General features: G+C 45.3%; 1 protein-coding gene across 2 annotated transcripts in view; it reads right to left on the reverse strand.

Moving 5' to 3' along the window:
- The window catches only part of TYSND1 (trypsin like peroxisomal matrix peptidase 1), a 36,620-nt gene that overhangs the window by 9,871 nt on the left and 7,286 nt on the right, over positions 1-19,463 (reverse strand). For both annotated transcript variants that reach the window (XM_077454422.1, XM_077454421.1), the window contains exon 3: positions 14,088-14,273. In XM_077454422.1, the coding sequence (XP_077310548.1) occupies positions 14,088-14,273 (186 nt within the window). The remainder of the gene's footprint in view (positions 1-14,087; positions 14,274-19,463) is intronic.

A 19,463-nucleotide genomic window follows, 5' to 3' on the forward strand; every position in this document is an offset into this window, starting at 1 on the left:
TGGGGTGCTTTCCTCCCGGTTCCAGATTCGAAATGGCACGAGACAGGGGTGTCCCCTCTCTCCCCTCCTTTTCGCCCTGGTACTAGAGCCGTTGCTCTGCACCGCAAGAGCGAACGTTGACATTAGGGCCTGAGTTTAGGCAGGACAGAGCACAAACTGTCGGCATATGCAGACGACGTGCTCTTTTATCTCTCTGAACCCCTGATCTCGCTGCCAGTTCTGTTGAAGGAACTGAAGATCTTCGTAGAGTTATCCAACTTCAAGGTAAACTTTTCCACGTCGAAGATATTACCTATTCACCTGACCCTGTCTCTAACGACGAATTTACAATCGACTTTCCCCTTCTCCTGGGCCAAGTCTTCCATTAAGTACCTGGGCATTCAGTTGACGGACCGCTTTGATACCTTATATGCTACCAATTCCCCCCCCCCCTTAATTAACACAGTGAAAGCAGATCTCTTGCAGTGGACCAAAACCGCTTTTACGTGGTTAGGTCGCATTAACATTATCAAAATGAACACCCTGCCCCGGGTACTTTTTTTTTTATTTTATTTTTTTTTTTACAAATGATACCCATTTCCCTCCCCAAACAGTTTTTTACCCAACTGAATAGCATACTATCGGCATTTGTGTGGAACACAAAGAAACCGAGAATAGCCATGACATTGCTGAGGCGCTCGAAGCTGATGGGGGGTCTGGGGGTCCCAGACATCCTGAAGTATCACAGGGCTATTATCCTACAGAGGATACTTAACTGGAAGTTTCATACTCAGTCTAAAATGTGGGTCTCCTTAGAAAAATGGCTAGCTGGGAGAGACTTGGCTTATGCACCCTGGTTATCCCGGGAACATAGGGGACTGTGGGAGGATGCCTCCCCACTAACAGCACAGGCTCTCTCAATATGGAATAAAATGAATCAGACCCTGTGTCTATCCCCTCCTGTGTCACCGCTTGCCCCGCTGGGGGGGTTCCTGTGGTTCCCACCAGGGGAACAGAGGGCTTTCTTCGGCCCCTGGGTGGACGACGGGAATGCCAGCTGTGGAAAGTTGATGAGCGGAGGCAGGATGGTCAGCTACAAATCCCTACAGGCTGGGCACGCGAACACCACCATGAATTTTTGGCGGTGCAGGCAATTACATCACTTTTTCTAAATCCACGGCCACTCAATAAGAGACGAGGCATCCCTTACACCCTTTGAACGTCTCTTTGTAGAAGACCATCCCATTCCCCACATGATCTCGGAACTGTACCACCTGCTTGGCTCTGCTGCCGAGACCGCTAGACCAACATACATACGGATGTGGGAGAGAGACCTACAGTTTGACTTTTCCACGACTCAAATTGTCCCACCTTTACAAACTCACTCACACAAGCTCCATGGAATCCAAAACCCAAGAAATTAATTATAAAATCCTGTCCCGCTGGTACAGAGTGCCGGCAGACCTAGCACGTATGTACCCTTCGGTATCGGACCGGTGTTGGAGGGAATGTGGCCAACAGGGCACCCTCCTCCACATTTGGTGGGATTGCCCGCGAATAAAGCCATACCCGACACCCGATCCCACATAAAAGCAATTTTGAACTTGGATGTACCACTGTCTCCAACCAATTATCTTTTGCACATCCCTGCGGTCACAATGGGTAGATACAAAAAGAGCCCCCTGCCACATCTAATGAACGCGGCTAGACGTCTTATACCAATCTACTGGAAGCAGACCAGAATCCCCACATGGGAAGACTGGGTCAAAAGAGTCAACGACATTAGAGAGGCCGAACATTGGGTAGCAACATGTAGAGGTACAAGGGCTAAGTTTGATATCATATAGCAGCCCTGGACAGCCTACATGTCCGACACTATCTACGCATCCTCCAGCCTGGACTTGGCTCTTCTGGAGCTAGCAGAACCGTCCCAGAGATCTCGCACAGGAATTGGCACTATTGCTTAGTAACTATTTTTCACCTCTCTGCCCCCTTGCTGGAGAGGCAAACCCACTGCTAAGACTCGCCTGGCGCTGGGCTGCTGCACTTCCTCGAGATGACAGGTAAGCTCCTTCTCCCTTCCCCACCCACCCCTCCCAGCCCCCCGTTTCCCTATTTCCCTCCCACCCCCCTCTGTCTTCTTTTCCGTCCTTCTTCTCTCTATTCCACATTTCAGTAAGACTTTGCTCTCTAATGATCTTTGTGGCATTGAGATGTGGTCAAGCGTTATGTTGCCTGCAAGTTAACTGATCCAGCGGCCGCCCTGCCTAGCTGGCGAAGGGGAATCCTTCGGTCCTGAGGGGCCCTTACAGACCTGCCCCTCCTGGGCAGTGGGACTGCTATGGGCCCGCTTCACCCCCCGGGGGAGGCCCGGGAGAGGTAGATGGAGGCAGTTTGGCCCCCCTCTCCTGGGTAGTCATCGGGGGGCGGACCTATGCCTCCCCGACCCCAAGCATATCGGGGGGTAAGGGGATTGGGCATTGGCCTGTCCCCTCCCTTGAAATTAGAAGCACTTTATGGCAGGACCCTGGCTCAGGGAAACCAGAACGGATACGGGTATGCAGGAGACACTACAGGTGTTAGCTGGAAGTTGGGCACTAGACACACACACACACACACACACACACACACACACACACACACACACACACACTACACTTTTAATGTATAAAAATATAGTCAAAAGGAATTCAATATGTATAGTTAAAAAACAAAACAAAAAAAAAAACAAAAAAAAACACAGGATTTTTGTACTGTAAACAGCAAAACTGCACAGTACCGCCCAGGGGGCTGTCCTACTGGCTATAACCCCTCACTCTGCTTCCAGCAGCTCAGTTCGTCAAAAAGCAGTACAAACATAAATAGGAGGGGTGGGTGCTGTGTCCATCAATGAACATCAGAGAAAAGGATTTTATAGTGAGTACAAAAATCCTATTTTCTCTTTTCGTTCATTGATGGACACAGCACCTTTAATCTTGACCTTAGGGACATCTCCAAGCAGTGTCAAAAAAACGAGGGATGGGAACAGCAAGAAAATAAAACTCCACTCATAACAACCAGAACTCAACAGAGGAGATGCAACTTTAAACAGACGCCTGCAAAACCTTGCGGCCGAAGCATGCATCCAAAGATGTGCTCACATCAACCTTGTATAATTTAGTGAAAGTGTGAACGAACGACCAGGTCGCACCTTACACACTTAGGAAACGGACGCTTGATGTCAGAAAGCCCAGGGAGGCACCGATTGCCCTGGTCAAATGTGCCGTGACTGGAAAGTGGGGCACCCACCCTTATGGCAGAAGCCTAAACCACAATCTGTCTAATACACTGAGAAACGTTGGCCAACGAGACCACGAGGCCCTTCTTCAGACCAGTCACAGATTCAAACAGCGAGTCTGACCTCCGGAAAGAAGCTGTAGCAGTTAGATACACCCGCAGAGCCTGGACCATGTCCAAAGAATGCAAGGCAACCTCTTTGGGATGTAACGGCCAAGGATATAAGGACGGAAGCACAATGTACTCATTAAGATGAAAGGCCGAAACAACCTTTGGAAGAAATGAAGGCTGCGGCGGACGCAGCACCACCTTACCCTTGTGGAGAATCAAGTAGGGAGACTTGTATAACAAGGCCGCCAACTCAGAAACCCTCCTGGCAGATGCAATAGCCACTAGAAAGGCTACTTTCTGAGAGAGTATCAATAAGGCAATCTCCCTAATGTTTTCAAACGGCGGTTTCTGAAGAACCAAGAGCACCAGATTCAAATCCCACGAAGGCAGCGGTGGTCGAACCGGAGGGCCCACATGTCAAACCCCCTGAACAAAACGTACTCACCAATGAATGAGTCGCTAAAGGTCGCTGAAAAAAAAAAAAAAAAGACAGCCAAAGCTGATACCTGCCCCTTAATGGTGCTTAATGCAAGTTTCTGATCCACTCCTTGCTGTAAAAACAGCAGGATCCTGGAAACTGAATAAGCACGCGGACACCACCCCATCTCCTCACACAAGGAGATGCCGGCCTTCCACGTACGATGATAAATCTTTTGAGAAGATGACTTCCGTGCCCTCAGCATAGTGGAGATTCCCGAATCCGACAGACCTCGGTCCCTTAGCACCTGGCTTTCAACAGCCACGCCGTTAGAACCAGCGACGGTAAAGCAGGATGAAGTATCGGACCTTGCAACAGAAGGTCCTCTCGCATTGGCAGCAGCCAAGGAACATCTGCCACCATTCGTACTATGTTAGCGTACCTGTGTCAAGGCCAATCTGGGGCAATCTGATTCACCGGAATCCCCTTGGGGTGGAGGCATAAATCAGCAGATAATGCCCCCATAGAGCCACCAACACGTCTACCGTGTCCGCCCAGGGATCTTTTGACCTGGCCACAAACCTCTGTACTTTCCGATTGAGTCGAGAGGCCAAGAGAACCACATTTGGTGTGCTCCACCTTAAGCAAAGGAGCCGAAATACATCTGGATGCCACGACCATTCCCCCTGGTCCAGCAGCTGACGACTTAGGTAGTCCGCCTGCCAGTTTTCTACTCCCGGAACTACACGGCCGACACAGCCAGAACGCGCCCCTCTGCCTACTGCAGGATGTGAGAGATCTCCAGTGCTGCAGCCGAGCATCTTGTCCCTCCTTGATGGTTGACATACGCCACCGCCGTGGTGTTGTCCGACTGGATCCTGACTGGACGCCCCTGCAGTCTCTGTGACCATGTGGAGAGGCACTGCCTGATCGCCCGAAGCTCCAGCACATTGATCAGCAGGCGGGATTCTTCTTGCGTCCAGCGACCCTGGGCCGACTGTACACCCCAAACTCCCCCCCAGCCGGTCAGGCTGGTGTACGTCGCGATCACCGTCCAATGAAGAGGAAGGAACGACTTCCCGGACCGAAGGCCCGGAGACCTCAGCCACCAAAGAAGAGAATCCCTGACTAGCTGGCTCACCCGAATTTGACAATCCATGGATGTCAGAGATTTGTCCCATTTGGACAAGATCTCTCTTTCTGCAAGATTCGAGCGTGGAATTGAGCATACGATAGCGCCTCGAAAGTGGCTACCATGAGACCCAGAACTCGCATGCAAGAAATGCAGCGATAACCACCTGCTGGACATCAATAACTTCACTGTAGCTTGAAGAGTCTGCAGCTTGTCTTAAGGGAGAAAGACTCTCGCCTCTGAGGAGTCCAGGATCAAGCCCAGGTACTCCAGGCATTGAGTCGGCACCAACACGGACTTCTGGAGGTTCAGTACCCAACCAAAATCCCGGAGAGTCTGTATGGTGATCGCCACATCCTCCCTTAATTCTGAGGCAGAAGCTGCTCTCAGAAGGAGGTCATCCCGGTAACGCACAACTGCGATCCCTTGTTGCCTTAGCAATGCCAGAATTGGGACTAGCACCTTGGTGAAAACCCTTGGTGCCAAAGCTAGGCCAAAAGGGAGAGCTACAAATTGGTAGAACTTGTCCCCGACCGCAAATCGTACAAACCTCTGATGCCTGACACATATGGGGACATGCGGGTATGCGTCCTTTATGTCTAAGGATGCCAAGAAATCCCCCTGATGGAGTGCAGTGACCACAGAGCAAACGTATTCCATCCTGAACCTTTGTACTTTCACAAAGCCATTGAGGGCCTTGAGATCCAGGACCGGACGGACCCCTTCCTTCTTTGGGACTACAAACAGATTGGAGTAAAATCCCTGAAACCTTTCCCGCATCGGCACAGGTACTATCATCCCGCGCAGCAGCAGGTCCTGTACTGCCCCGAACAGGGCTTTCCGACGAGCCGGAAAAAGATGAAGGTTGGAGGAAAAAAAAAAAATCTGTTTGGCGGACAAGAAAGAAACCAGTTCACAGACCCACTGGTCGGAAAGGAGGGAGGTCCACCGGGCTGCAAACTCCCGAAGGCGACCCTCCACCCGAGAGTCAGGCGGGGGCAAACCTTCATGCGGCAACAGATTTGCTTGCAGGTTTGCTTGTCTTGCGAAACCAGGGACGTTTTTGTCCCTCTGCGGGCACCTTTTTGGGCAGACAAAAAATCTGCTTCTGAGCGGAAAAGGAGGGCCCTTGCCTACGGCGTGGCTCCTTACCCTTCCTGGGCTGTGGGAGCAAAGTACTCTTTCCCCCCAGTAACATTCTTAAAGGGATTGTAAAGGGAATTTTTATTTAAAATAACAAACATGTTATACTTACCTCCACTGTGCAGCTCGTTTTGCACAGAGTGGCCCCGAACCTGGTCTTCTGGGGTCCCTCGGCGGCTGTCTCTGCTTCCTCCCGCAGGTGCTTCTCACGTTAATGCGAGCTCCCTCGCATGGTGAGAAGCATCTGGGGGCGTGCTCCCGTGATACAGCCGGCGGCTATAGCCGCTCGCTGTATCACACGGCCCCGCCCCCCGGCGCTCTGCGTCAGTGGATGTGATTGACAGCAGCGCGAGCCAATGGCTGCGCTGCTTTCCATCCATCCACTCCAGCCAATCAGCGGCCAGGCTGAACGGTGGAAAGGACGTCGGGGGACGAGCGCGGGACTTTCGAGGGGTCAGGTAAGTAAAAACGGGGGGACTGGGAGCGCCGGGACTGTCAGATGTTTTTTTACCTTAATGCATAGAATGCATTAAGGTGAAAAAACATTTACCTTTACAACCCCTTTAATAATGTCATCCAGCGAGGCTCCAAATAGCCTCTCCCCCTGGAAGGGCAAATCCGCCAGTGCTTTCTTAGATGCCTGGTCCATAGACAAGCATTTTAGCCAAATCAGGCTACGTAGCACCACAGCTCATACTGAAGCTCTAGAAAGCAAGGGGGCCATATCTAAGGCCGCATCATAGACATACTTCAGACCCTGCACCAACTGGTCTGCCAGTTCCACGCAGACCCGGGAAACCTGTTGCTTCTCCAACTCATGGTGCAACAATTTAGCCCATTCAGTATTGCGACACCAGGGCCGTGGCTAACACTGGCCGCAATGCTGACCCCACCACAATAAACATGGACCAAGCAACCGCTCAACACTTCTGTTGGCAGGGTCCTTGAAAGCAGGGGTCCCTTCCACCGGAATCGTGGTTACCTTATTTAACCTGGATACCGGGGGGGTCAACGACCGTAGGCGATGTCCATTTTTTCAGGAAACTCACCGCCATCTGTCTCGGGACTGAAAAGGACCGCTGTGGGCTTCCCTACTCCTTGTAAATAAACATATCAAAATAAGTTAGGTAGGGAAACACCTTAGGCATTGCGGGCTGGCTTGTGGGACCCAAAAGGGACTGACACCCCCTGCAGATGCCCCCTGCCATATCCTCCATCTTTAGGGTATCCCGCACCGCTGTGATAAGTGATCCTACTAGCGCTTTTTCCTGCGCTGACTTGGACACAAAGTTATCCTGACTGTCCGAACGGTCCTGGTCCGCACCGCTGAAACATCAGAACAGGGGCCGCCTGCCACAGCGGGACCTGAGTCCTAGGGTAAAACAAGCTGATGCTACGAGAAAATGGCTGCCGGCCACCTCAGCAAGAAAGTCTGAGAGCGCCGGGAAAATGGCCGCCGGACTTCATGAAAATGGCCACGGTTAAGAAACTGGCTGTGGCTACAGTTTCGGCCAGCCCACATGGCATACACACAGATACCCCAACCACGGCCTAAAAACAGGGAAAAAGATAAGCGGACCACCAACCGCCCAACGCAGCCCCCAGCCAGGACCCAGAGGACTCCCGGGCCAGGTATGTGTACCGCACCCCCTCTGCCCAGTCACACAGCAGCCCATAGCATGGGAAGGAGGGAAAGGGGCAGGGAGAGAGGAGAGGGAGAGACCCCCTAGTCGACCTCCCAGGGAATGCCCAGCTGCTCCATCCTGCCGAGACAGGTGAAACCATACTTACCCCTCCTGCAGGGACTGCTGAGTGCATTTCACGGACAGACCCATCACCGAGCAGTACAGGGTGGCTGTCGGCCACGGCACACTGTGACACAGACAGCAGTAGCCCGCTCATATGTGTTCCCCCGGAGGATATATCTCACCGGCCGCCCCTGGATCAGACAGGGCATGTTGTGGCCGACCCAGCACATAGCCAAGGTCTGCACACGCTCGATGGCCAGGCTGGGGAGACTACCAGGATCTATATTATCTAGCCTGTCACCCAGCCCGGCTGTTGATTGCAGATCACAGGAATCAAAAAGCAGAAAAAATAAAAAATTCACAGGACCAATGGTCCCCACCAGGAGCCAGGTCCTTCTACACTAGGCAGAAAAAAAAAAAAAAAAAAAAAACTGAGCTGCTGGAAGTAGAGTGAGGGGTTATAGCCAGTAGGACCTCCCCCTGGGCGGTACTGTGCAGTTTTGCCATGTTCTGCCTAGTCCTCTCCTAAAGGTGGCAATATAACCTAAGGTCAAGATTAAAGATGCTGTGTCCATCAATGAACGAAAGAGAAACATTTATTATATACAATGAGGAACAATAACCATTCTCTTGCAGGTATACCAAATCTCCTAGATGACATCTTGTGGCCAAATAGATCAATTACATGCAAAAAAACACCATAATAATAGGAAAAATTAAAAAATGTGCTAATAACTAGACACATAGCAATTCAAGTCGATATCGATATTTAAACCCGCTGAAAAAAAATAAGAAATTTTATTAATTGAAAGAAAAAATGGTTCTTTTTTTTTTTTTAAACTTAAAAATTCATTAAAAAATGTTTACCATTAAGCTTCCTTGCCAATTCCTCAGTATCTATGTACAATTCAAATTTATCTAAAACATTTTTTGTAGGTGCATATTTAAGTCCCCCTTGAATGGGAGGGAAAAAAAACACTTTAAATAAACAAGTGCCATCACAACAAGCTAGAAACAGAGGGGGTTTCCAGCCTATAGGATTCAATCAACTCCCCCAGCAGAGGAATACTAATGGGCAATGCAATGTGAATAGATCTAATAGGTATTCCCCCTGAGGAAGAGATCCACAGTGGGACATCAAAATAGAGATACATCTCTTCCACAGCATTAATATGGCTATGGGGTGTTCCCATGAGGAGAAAGAAATAAGGTCTCCTATAATGATTATAGGGAGAATCCACCCTTTAGGGGACAAAGAGGAAGAGGTAATAACAGTGGGAGGAGTTATTTTAGACCTTACTATAGACCCCAATATCAACGACAGGAGGAATGGAGGGGTTGGACGGATACCCATCATCCACCCCTGGAATCATACAATGTACAGTGCCTTGCAACAGTATTCACCCCCCTTGGCTTTTTACCAATTTAGTTACATTACAGCCTTTATTGCAATGTTTTTTTTTTAATCTTCATTATACGTGATGGATCAGAACACAATAGTCTAAGTTGGTGAAGTAAAATTAGAAAAATATATACATAAAACTATTTTTCAGAAATAAAAAAACTGATAAATTGGCATGTGCGTATGTATTCACCCCCTTTGTTATGAAGCCCATAAAAAAAGCTCTGGTGCAACCAATTACCTTCAGAAGTCACATAATTAGTGAAATGACATCCACCTGTGTGCAATCTAAGTGTCATATGATCTGTCATTACATATACACACCTTTTTGAAAGGCCCCAGAGGCTGCAACACCTAAGCAAGAGGCACTACTAACCAAACACTGCCATGAAGACCAATGAACTCTCCAAACAAGTAAGGGACAATGTTGCTGAGAAGTACAAGTCAGGGTTAGGTTAGATAAAAATATCCAAATCTTTGATGATCCCAAGGAGCATCATCAAATCTATCATAACCCAATAGAAAGAACATGGCACAACAGCAAACCTGCCAAGGGATGGCCACACACCAAAACTCACGGATCGGGGAGGAGGGCATTAATCAGAGAGGCAGCACAGAGACCTAAGGTAACCCTGGAGGAGCTGCAGCGTTTCACAGCAGAGACTGGAGTATCTGTACATAGGACGACAAGTTGTACGCTTCATTAGATTTGGGCTGCATGGCAGAGCAGCCAGAAGAAAGTCATTACTTTCAGCAAAAAACAAAATGGCACGTTTTGAGTTTGCGAAAAGTCATGTGGGAGACTCCCAAAATGTATGGAGGAAGGTGCTCTGGTCTAATGAGACAAACAATTTACTTTTTGGCCCTCAAAGAAAACACTATGTCTGGCGCAAACCCAAAACATCATATCACCCAAAGAACACCATCCCTACAATGAAACATGGTGGTGGCAGCATCATGCTGTGGGGATGTTTTCTGCAGTGAGGACTGAGAAACTGGTCAGTTGAGGGAAAGATGGATGGTGCTAAATACAGGGATATTCTTGAGTAAAACCTGTACCACTCTGTGTGTAATTTGAGGCTAGGACGTCGGTTCACCTTCCAGCAGGACAATGACCCCAAACACACTGCTAAAGCAACACTTGAGTGGTTTAAGGGGAAACATGTAAATGTGTTGGAATGGCCTAGTCAAAGCCCAGACCTCAATCTAATAGAAAATCTGTCGTCAGACTTAAAGATTGCTGTTCACAAGTTCATATCATCCAACTTGGAGGAGCTGGAGCAGTTTTGCAAGGAGGAATGGGCAGAAATTCCAGTGATAAGATGTGGCAAGCTCATAGAGACTTATCCAAAGCAACTTGGAGCTATGATAGCTGCAAAAGGTGGCTCTACAAAGTATTCACTTTAGGGGGGTGAATTATGCACATTGACTTTTTCTGTTATTTGTTGTTTGCTTCACAATAAAAAAAAAAAAAAAATCTCTAAAGTTGTGGGCATGTTCTGTAAATTAAATGATGCAAATCCTCAAACAATCCACATTAATTCCAGGTTGAGGCAACAAAACAAGTAAAATGCCAAGGGGGGCGAATGCAAGGCACTGTACCTCAAGATACTATCCTCCACCACAGTATACTCATAATACCCAATAAAGGGAAGAAAGAGGATGTAGAGGTGGGTGAAAAAAAAAAAAAAGAGAAAAAGAGCAGTTCAGAATTAGGATTATTAAAAGCAGGCGCTTTTATTTTCACAAGAACTATCAATATTTAGGCCCCTTTCACACCGGGGCGGCTTTCAGGCACCTGTGTAGCGCCTGAAAAAAACAGGCCCTTTCACTCCAGTGTGAAAGCTGGAGGGCTTTCACACTGGAGCGGTGCTCTAGCAGGATGGTGAAAAAAGTCCTGCTAGCCGCATCTTTGGAGCGGTGAAAGGAGCGGTGTATTCACCGCTCCTACCTATTGAAATCAATGGGGCAGCGCGGCTACACTGCCGCTACAGCACCACTTTTTTTTTTCCTTTCTTCTTTTTTTTTTTTTTTTTTTTAACACAATAATCTCATTAATAAATCTATTTTGTGGCAAACGGGTTTAAATATATAATCAACTTGAATTGCTTTGTCTAATTATTAGCACATTTTTTTTATTTTTCTTATTATGGCTGGTTTTTCTTGAGACTTGTTTTTTGTTTTTGTTTTTGCATGCAATTTATCTATTTGGCCACAAGATGGTGTCTAGGAGTATTCCAGCAAGAGAATGGTCATTGTTCCCCATAGTATAAAATTTTTTTCAACTATACATATTGAATTCTTTTTAACGATATATTTTTTTTTTATACATTAAAAGTGTAGAATGATCTAGACTCCACGTCTATTAATGTAGTATTGTTATTTTTATTTTTTTTACGCATTGGAATGACGGTTTGTACATTCTATGTTGTATGCTTATCTATTTGCATACATTTTTAATGAAATTCTTGTATACTTCTTCTGTATTTGTGAAACTATTAATGTAGTTTGTTTTGCTCTTACATACTAGCCCTTTCAGAAATATGACCTACAGAAGTGTTCGGATGATGTTTTACTATTGTAATCTCCATAAGCCTATCGTGTTGAAAGGAGAGGTTTATAAGGTTTCAGTAAAAAGGGTGGCGGGCATACTTCCTGATGACGTGTATCACACAAAATACATAAAAGCCATTTGCCCATCCCTTACTGACGTCACTTCCATGCCATGTTTCTACTTCCTCTGTCTTTGAAACACACCGTGGCCGTCTGGACGGCATACAGATGTGCCCTAAAGTGGTTGATGTTGGTGCTAGCACATAGCACTTTCAAATGTAAGTGGGCAATATTTTTCTAACCTGCATTAGCTCCTGCTATTAAGCTTTGCTACGCTATGATTGTTCCTTTGTTGTGTCTCCTATGTCTTTCTTTGAGCATGATTGCCTGAAGCTCAACAAAGAATGAGGAATTATCACTACCTGTGTCGCTGGTGTAGAGATATCTACCAACCTTGAGGTTTTTTTTTTTACAAAAAAAACGCTGGCGAGTGTGAACACCCCACGTATGTCTTGGGGTGATTTGACACTCTTATCACCTTTAGAACTGCATCTCTCAAAATATGAGCTTTTTTTTTTATTGTTTTTTTTTTCTTGATGGTTTGAGACAAGCCTCAAACCTTCTGGCACAAAGTCATTTGGAGCGATGAGACCAAAATTGGTTGTGGCCAAAAAGCTCATAAACCCTACATTTGGAGAGGAGTCAACAAGGCCTATGATGAAAGGTACACCATTCCTACTGTGAAACACGGAGGTGGTTCGCTGATGTATGAGCTACAAAGGCACAGGAAATTTCGTCAAAATTATTGGCAAGATGACTGCAGTATGTTATCAAAAAATACTGGTGGAACATTTGCATTCATCAGCCAGGAAGCTGTGCATGGGATGTCCTTGGACATTCCAACATGACAATGATCCAAAACACAAAGCCAAGTTGACCTGTCATTGGCTACAGCAGAATAAAGTGAAGTTTCTGGAGTGGCCATCTCAGTCTCCTGACCTCAATATCATTGAGCCACTCTGGGGAGATCTCAAAACGTGTAGTTCATGCAAGACAACCCAAGAATTTACAGCAACTGGAGGCTTTTTGCCAAGAGGAATGGGCAGCTTTACCATCTGAGAAGATAAAGAGCCTCATCCACAAATACCATAAAAGACTTCAAGCTGTCATTGATGATAAAGGAGGCAATACATGGTATAACTTGGGTGTTTAAACTTTTGATCAAGGTAATATTCTCTGAAAAATGGCCAAGAAATCATAAATTCTGCCAGGGTAAACTTATGAGCACATCTGTATGTTCATGTGTGTGTAAAGGCAGGTGTCCCAAAACTTTGAGAATATAGTGTATTTTAGATTACTTTTTGTAATAAAATACTTTTTTTATGAATTTAGTGCAATTTTGATGCTGATGGGCCATCCTTGAACAACCTTTGCTTTCCTTTTTTTTCTTATTGTTAAGACTCCACTACCTAACAAGAATTAAAATATCAGTTTTAAAAACGTGTGAGACTTTAACGGTTTGTGATTAGCTACTGAAGCCAGTGGAAAGGTGACCATTTTATCTGGCTCATGGAAGGTTCAAAGCCAAACAGTGGCGGTGTGTCCATAAAGGGCACAGGAGCACAACCCCCTCCCTTCTGGCACCACTCTATCCCCATAGATAGTTAGATTCATGCAATGTATGAATCTATGGTCGCCGCTGGCACCCCCTCTCCAGGAATCTGGCCCCTTTTCGTGCGCCGGGGGCATTTTTGGAAGCACCTGATTAGAGCCGTAGGCTCTAATAGGCGCCCAAAAAGGATAACAGCGGGCGCAATGCTGTGCATTCATTGTTCACTCAGCTGTGTTAGCAAAGCTAAGGAATTCGCTTTGCTAACACTGAACCGCCTCTCAGCCAATCAGGTGCTCGGGTCTGTTACCTAGCACCTGATTGGCTGAAACATCATGTGCTGTGATTAGACACCTGAGAGAGAGAGGATGGAAGAAGACTTTGAGGAGCGCGCAGGACACTGCCGTTGACCCGCTGCGAGACAGGCAAGTGCCGGGCGATGCATACTGGCAGCGGCAATTGATGGGCACAATGGCATCATTTGATGGGGCGCAGTAGCGGCTATTAAAGAGCACACTGGCAGCATTTAATCGGGCACAGTAGCGGCTATTGATGGCCACACTAGCAGCAATTGATGGACACAGTGGCTGCATTTGATGGTTTTTTTTTTTAGGTTGTTTTCGCCCCCCCAAAAATTTTGAGCACCACCACTGAAGTCAATTGAGCATAAAATGTACATTTGAACTAAATAACCAGAACATTGTTCCACTTTTTACCTAGTAGTTCTCCAGACTGAACTGCAAACAAAGGTCCTCCACTGGAACCTCCATGAACAGCACATGATGTCTGTAACATGACTGGGCCATCACCAACAGATATGACAGATGACAAGACTCCCGACGTTACAGATGGGCCACAGCGTTCCCCCAGAGCCCCAAATCCAACAATGCAGACATCCTCTCCTGCCAAAAAAAGATGGAAAAAATTGTTAACATTTTTTTCCATATCATAGTACTCGTATTAGGAAAATACTAGATTTAGTATGGAAAAAGGTCACTCTAGCATATCAGCCTTTTAATAAATACATTTACTCTTACTGGTAGGACCATAGATCTTTGCAGCTACCCTTAGTTCTCTCATTTTCTTTCCTGGAACCCAATCTTGCGTCGGGTCTGATGTAAAACAATAAGTATTTGGCTATGCAGCTTTTTACATAATTGTGGCAAATCTGATTTCTCCTTCGTCAGGTATAAAAGGCAGAAAGCTGAAGCATAAAGTAAACAAGGATATACCAATAACTATATTTTCTTCTCACAGGACTCAAGCAGTTGCTGTTGTAACTTATTATCAAGATTCCTTTACAACGGGACGAATGCGCTGCAACTGCAAGCCAAGCATTTGGTTTGTGGTTGCGTCACGGCCCCGTTGTCTTGAATGGCAGAGTTTGACAGGCGGTGCCTCAACCCGACATGCTTCATTAAATTTGCTGCAGGTGTGAAGCAGGGCATCATGGGCACAGCATTTGAACAGCTCCCTCCAGCTGTATTGTAGACTTTAGGAGGGCGGTCAAGGGGAAGGTAAAACCGCATCCTAACCGCCGCCCATGTGAATAGCACCTAAGATTATCCCTACAAAACCGGAAAGAATAAAACGGTTTGAAATTTTATAGGAATAAGGCTGCAACTTAGCTAATATGTAAAGTTTAAAAAAAAAAAAAAACATAAATGTATTCATAATTATCTCTGTGCAGTGATAAATATAAATAACCAGCTACACTATATGGTTGGTTGGGGAAGAAAATATATATTTCACTCTGAGAATAACAGAAGAGATATATTGTATATACTGTTAGAGGTTAAATCTGGTATATAATTATCAGATTTAGAGATCAATAAAACTAAGATTGAATAGAAAGCCTGAAGGCGGTGGTTGGTTTTTGGGGTCCTGTACGTGGCTAGGCTTCCAAAAAGTTTCACATGTGGTATCCCCATACTCAGGAGGAGAAGCAGCAGAATGTATTTTGGGGTGTAATTCCACATGTGCCTATGGTAAAAAAAATAAAAAAAATTCTGACTTTAGTTCACTCACTTATTTCTCCTGCCCAGGACTACATGTCTCATGATGTATTGCTCCTCCCAGATTCACAATTCTCAGGTAGTTACTGACATGTGTGGAAGGTGTATTGTGCTGTATGTGTGTTGCACTGTGTATTCTGACATGCATGGAAGGTGTATTGTGCGGTATGTGTGTTGCACAGTGTATTCTGACATGCATGGGAGGTGTACTGTTCTGTATGTGCGTTGCGCTGTGTATTCTGACATGCATGGAACATGTATTGTACTGTATGTGTGTTGAGCTGTGTATTCTGACATGCATGGAAGGTGTATTGTGCTGTATGTGTGTTGCACTGCATTATATTTTTACATACAGTGCCTTGCGAAAGTATTCGGCCCCCTTGAAATTTTCAACCTTTTGCCACATTTCAGGCTTCAAACATAAAGATGTCAAATTTTAATTTTTTATGAAGAATCACCAACAGGTGGGACACAATTGTGAAGTGGAACGAAATCTATTGGATATTTTAAACTTTTTTAGCAAATAAAAAACTGAAAAGTGGTGCATGCAAAATTATTCGGCCCCTTTACTTTCAGTGCAGCAAACTCACTCCAGAAGTTCAGCAAGGATCTCTGAATGATCCAATGTTGTCCTAAATGACTGATGGTGATAAATAGAATCCACCTGTGTGTAATCAAGTCTCTGTATAAATGCACCTGCTCTGTGATAGTCTCAGGGTTCTGTTGAAAGTGCAGAGAGCATTATGAAGACCAAGGAACACACCAGGCAGGTCCGTAATACTGTTGTGGAGAAGTTTAAAGCCGGATTTGGATACAAAGAGATTTCCCAAGCTTTAAACATCCCAAGGAGCACTGTGCAAGCGATCATTTTGAAATGGAAGGAGTATCAGACCACTGCAAATCTACCAAGACCTGGCCGTCCCTCTAAACTTTCAGCTCAGACAAGGAGAAGACTGATCAGAGATGCTGACAAGAGGCCCATGATCACTCTGGATGAACTGCAGAGAACTACAGCTGAGGTGGGAGAGTCTGTCCATAGGACAACAATCAGTCGTACACTGCACAAATCTGGCCTTTATGGAAGAGTGGCAAGAAGAAAGCCATTTCTCAAAGATATCCATAAAAAGTCTAGTCTAAAGTTTGCCACAAGCCACTTGGGAGACACACCAAACATGTGGAAGAAGGTGCTCTGGTCAGATGAAACTAAAATCCAACTTTTTGCCCACAATGCAAAACGATATGTTTGGCGTAAAAGCAACACAGCTCATCACCCTCAACACACCATCCCCACCATCACCCTCAACACACCATCCCAAACATGGTGGTGGCAGCATCATGGTTTGGGCCTGCTTTTCTTCAGCAGGGACAGGGAAGATGGTTAAAATTGAGGGGAAGATGGATGCAGCCAAATACAGGACCATTCTGGATGAAAACCTGTTGGAGTCTGCAAAAGACCTGAAACTGGGACGGAGATTTATCTTCCAACAAGACAATGATCCCAAACATACAGCAAAATCTACTAAGGAATGGTTCACAAATAAATGTATCCAGGTGTTAGAATGGTCAAGTCAAAGTCCAGACCTGAATCCAATCGAGAATCTGTGGAAAGAGCTGAAAACTGCTGTTCACAAACGCTCTCCATCCAACCTCACTGAGCTCGAGCGGTTTTGCAAGGAAGAATGGGCAAGAATTTCAGTCTCTCGATGTGCAAAACTGATAGACATACCCCAAGCGACTTGCAGCTGTAATCGCAGCAAAAGGTGGCTCTACAAAGTATTAACGCAAGGGGGCCAAATAATTTTGCACGCCCCACTTTTCATTTATTAGTTAAAAAAGTTTCAAAAATCCAATAGATTTCGTTCCACTTCACAATGGTGTCCCACTTGTTGGTGATTCTTCACAAAAAATAAAAATTTCCTTGAAGGCACTCAATATTCATCATTGGCTGACATCTTCCAACACCCCTGCGTTTTTCCTTTCCCTCGATGCGGACAAAGCGTTCGACAGAGTGGCCTGGGACTATATGACGGAAGTCTTACGCAAAATAGGTTTCAAGGAACGCATGATGAACTATATCTTAACCTTATATTCATCCCCAACAGCAAAAATCAGAGTTAATGGACTTCTTTCGGATGCTTTCTCCGTGTCGAATGGAACTAGACAGGGTTGTCCCTTATCCCCCCTTATATTTATACTAACCATGGAACCTATTCTAAGCAAAATTAGAGCCAACAGAGATATTAAAGGAGTTGAAATAGCAAATACTCATTACAAATTAGCGGCTTACGCAGATGATATTCTTCTTTTTCTTACTGATCCCATCATAACAATTCCGAACTTATTGAAGGATTTTGACCTTTTCAAAAAAATCTCCAACCTCCAAATAAATTTATCCAAATCAAAAGCACTCAACATTTCTCTGTCAGATTCCATTGTATCGCAATGTCAGTCCAATTTCCCGTTTGGCTGGGATGCATCAGCCATAACCTACCTAGGGATACAATTACCATCAAAACTACCTGATCTTTACAATAAGAATTTCGCCCCCATTTTAAAAACCATACAGAAGAACCTTCAAGACTGGAACAAAGGCAATTTTTCCTGGTTTGGTAGGGCAGCAATTATAAAAATGAATGTACTCCCTAGACTCTTATATTTACTCCAAACAATTCCTATAAAACTACCGCCCGCTTTCTTCTCCACATACAAAAGATTATGTTTAAAATTTATCTGGGCAGAGAAACCATCACGGGTCAAATGGGGTAAGCTAGTGTCCCCAAAATTGAAGGGGGGAATAGGTCTTCCAGATATTCAAAAGTATTACTGGGCTTGTCATCTGACTAGAATATTAGATTGGCATTTACATCACAAGACAAAGGCCTGGATAGGTATCGAAGAAGCTGTCCTCCATTTACCAATGTCTTATTTACCATGGATCAATCCACAAAAATTAACACATGAGGTCAGATCACATCCTCTAATAGCTCCCACGTTACAAATCTTCCATTCAGTTCGCAAGAAGCTACACATTGCCTCAGTTCCGGGCCCACTAACCCCAATTGACCAGAATCCGGACTTCCCTCCTGGTATTTTGCCTAAATCCGATGCTGACATATCTGCAGTGGAACCCATGAGAGCTAAATCCTTCTATCACAATGGTCAGATATTATCTTTTCAAGAAATTTTAGCTCGTTTCCCTGGAATGAAGATTCCTTTCTTTAAATACCATCAAATAAGACATTTTTTGCAAAGCTCTAACTCCCAATCTCTGTGGTATAGAGACCATACGCCGTTCGAAAACGTATGCTCCAAAACAGACCCTCAAAGACACCTCATTTCATTTACCTATTCTTTAATGTTCCCAGATGCTTCTTTCTCAAATGACACCACATGTAAGAAATGGGTTAAAGAACTGTCCTTGGATTTAACACACGAGGACTGGCAAAACATATATACACACATACATTCAGGCTCCCTAAATGTTACCGCTCAAGAAAATGGATACAAATTATACTCTAGATGGTATAGAACGCCTGACCGAATTCACAAATTCCATTCTACTATCCCTCCCACATGTTGGAGATGTAATCTAGCGCACGGTTCTCTTCTCCACATATGGTGGGATTGTCCTTTAATCCAACCATATTGGAAGGAAGTCCATAAGCTCATCACTAAAATCACAACCTATTCCCCAGACTACACGCCAGCTCAATACCTCCTGCATCATACATCTATTCCGCAATCCACTTATAAAAGATCCCTCACATTACATCTTATAAATGCAGCAAAGCTTTGCGTCCCCGTTCATTGGCGTTCTACCTCTCCCCCCACTATTTCTGAATGGCTCCGCAGAATAGATAAAATAGCTGAAATGGAGGGCTTGATCTCTCAAGCGAAAGATACTCATACTAAATTTTATAAAACGTGGTCATTTTGGTCACATTTTAAGTGCTCGACTACATATAACACCCTAATATCTGTCCCTGTTTAGCTTGACCTGGGGACCCCAACATAATATAATAGAATAAATGACATTTCACTGCTTTTATATAGCAGCTTGTACTCAATTCTGGATAC

This window comes from Lithobates pipiens, unplaced genomic scaffold, assembly GCF_037356315.1.
Source record: "Lithobates pipiens isolate NorthernLeopardFrog02 unplaced genomic scaffold, aLitPip1_a1.2 Scaffold_25, whole genome shotgun sequence".
In the NCBI taxonomy this organism is placed as follows: Eukaryota; Metazoa; Chordata; class Amphibia; order Anura; family Ranidae; genus Lithobates; species Lithobates pipiens.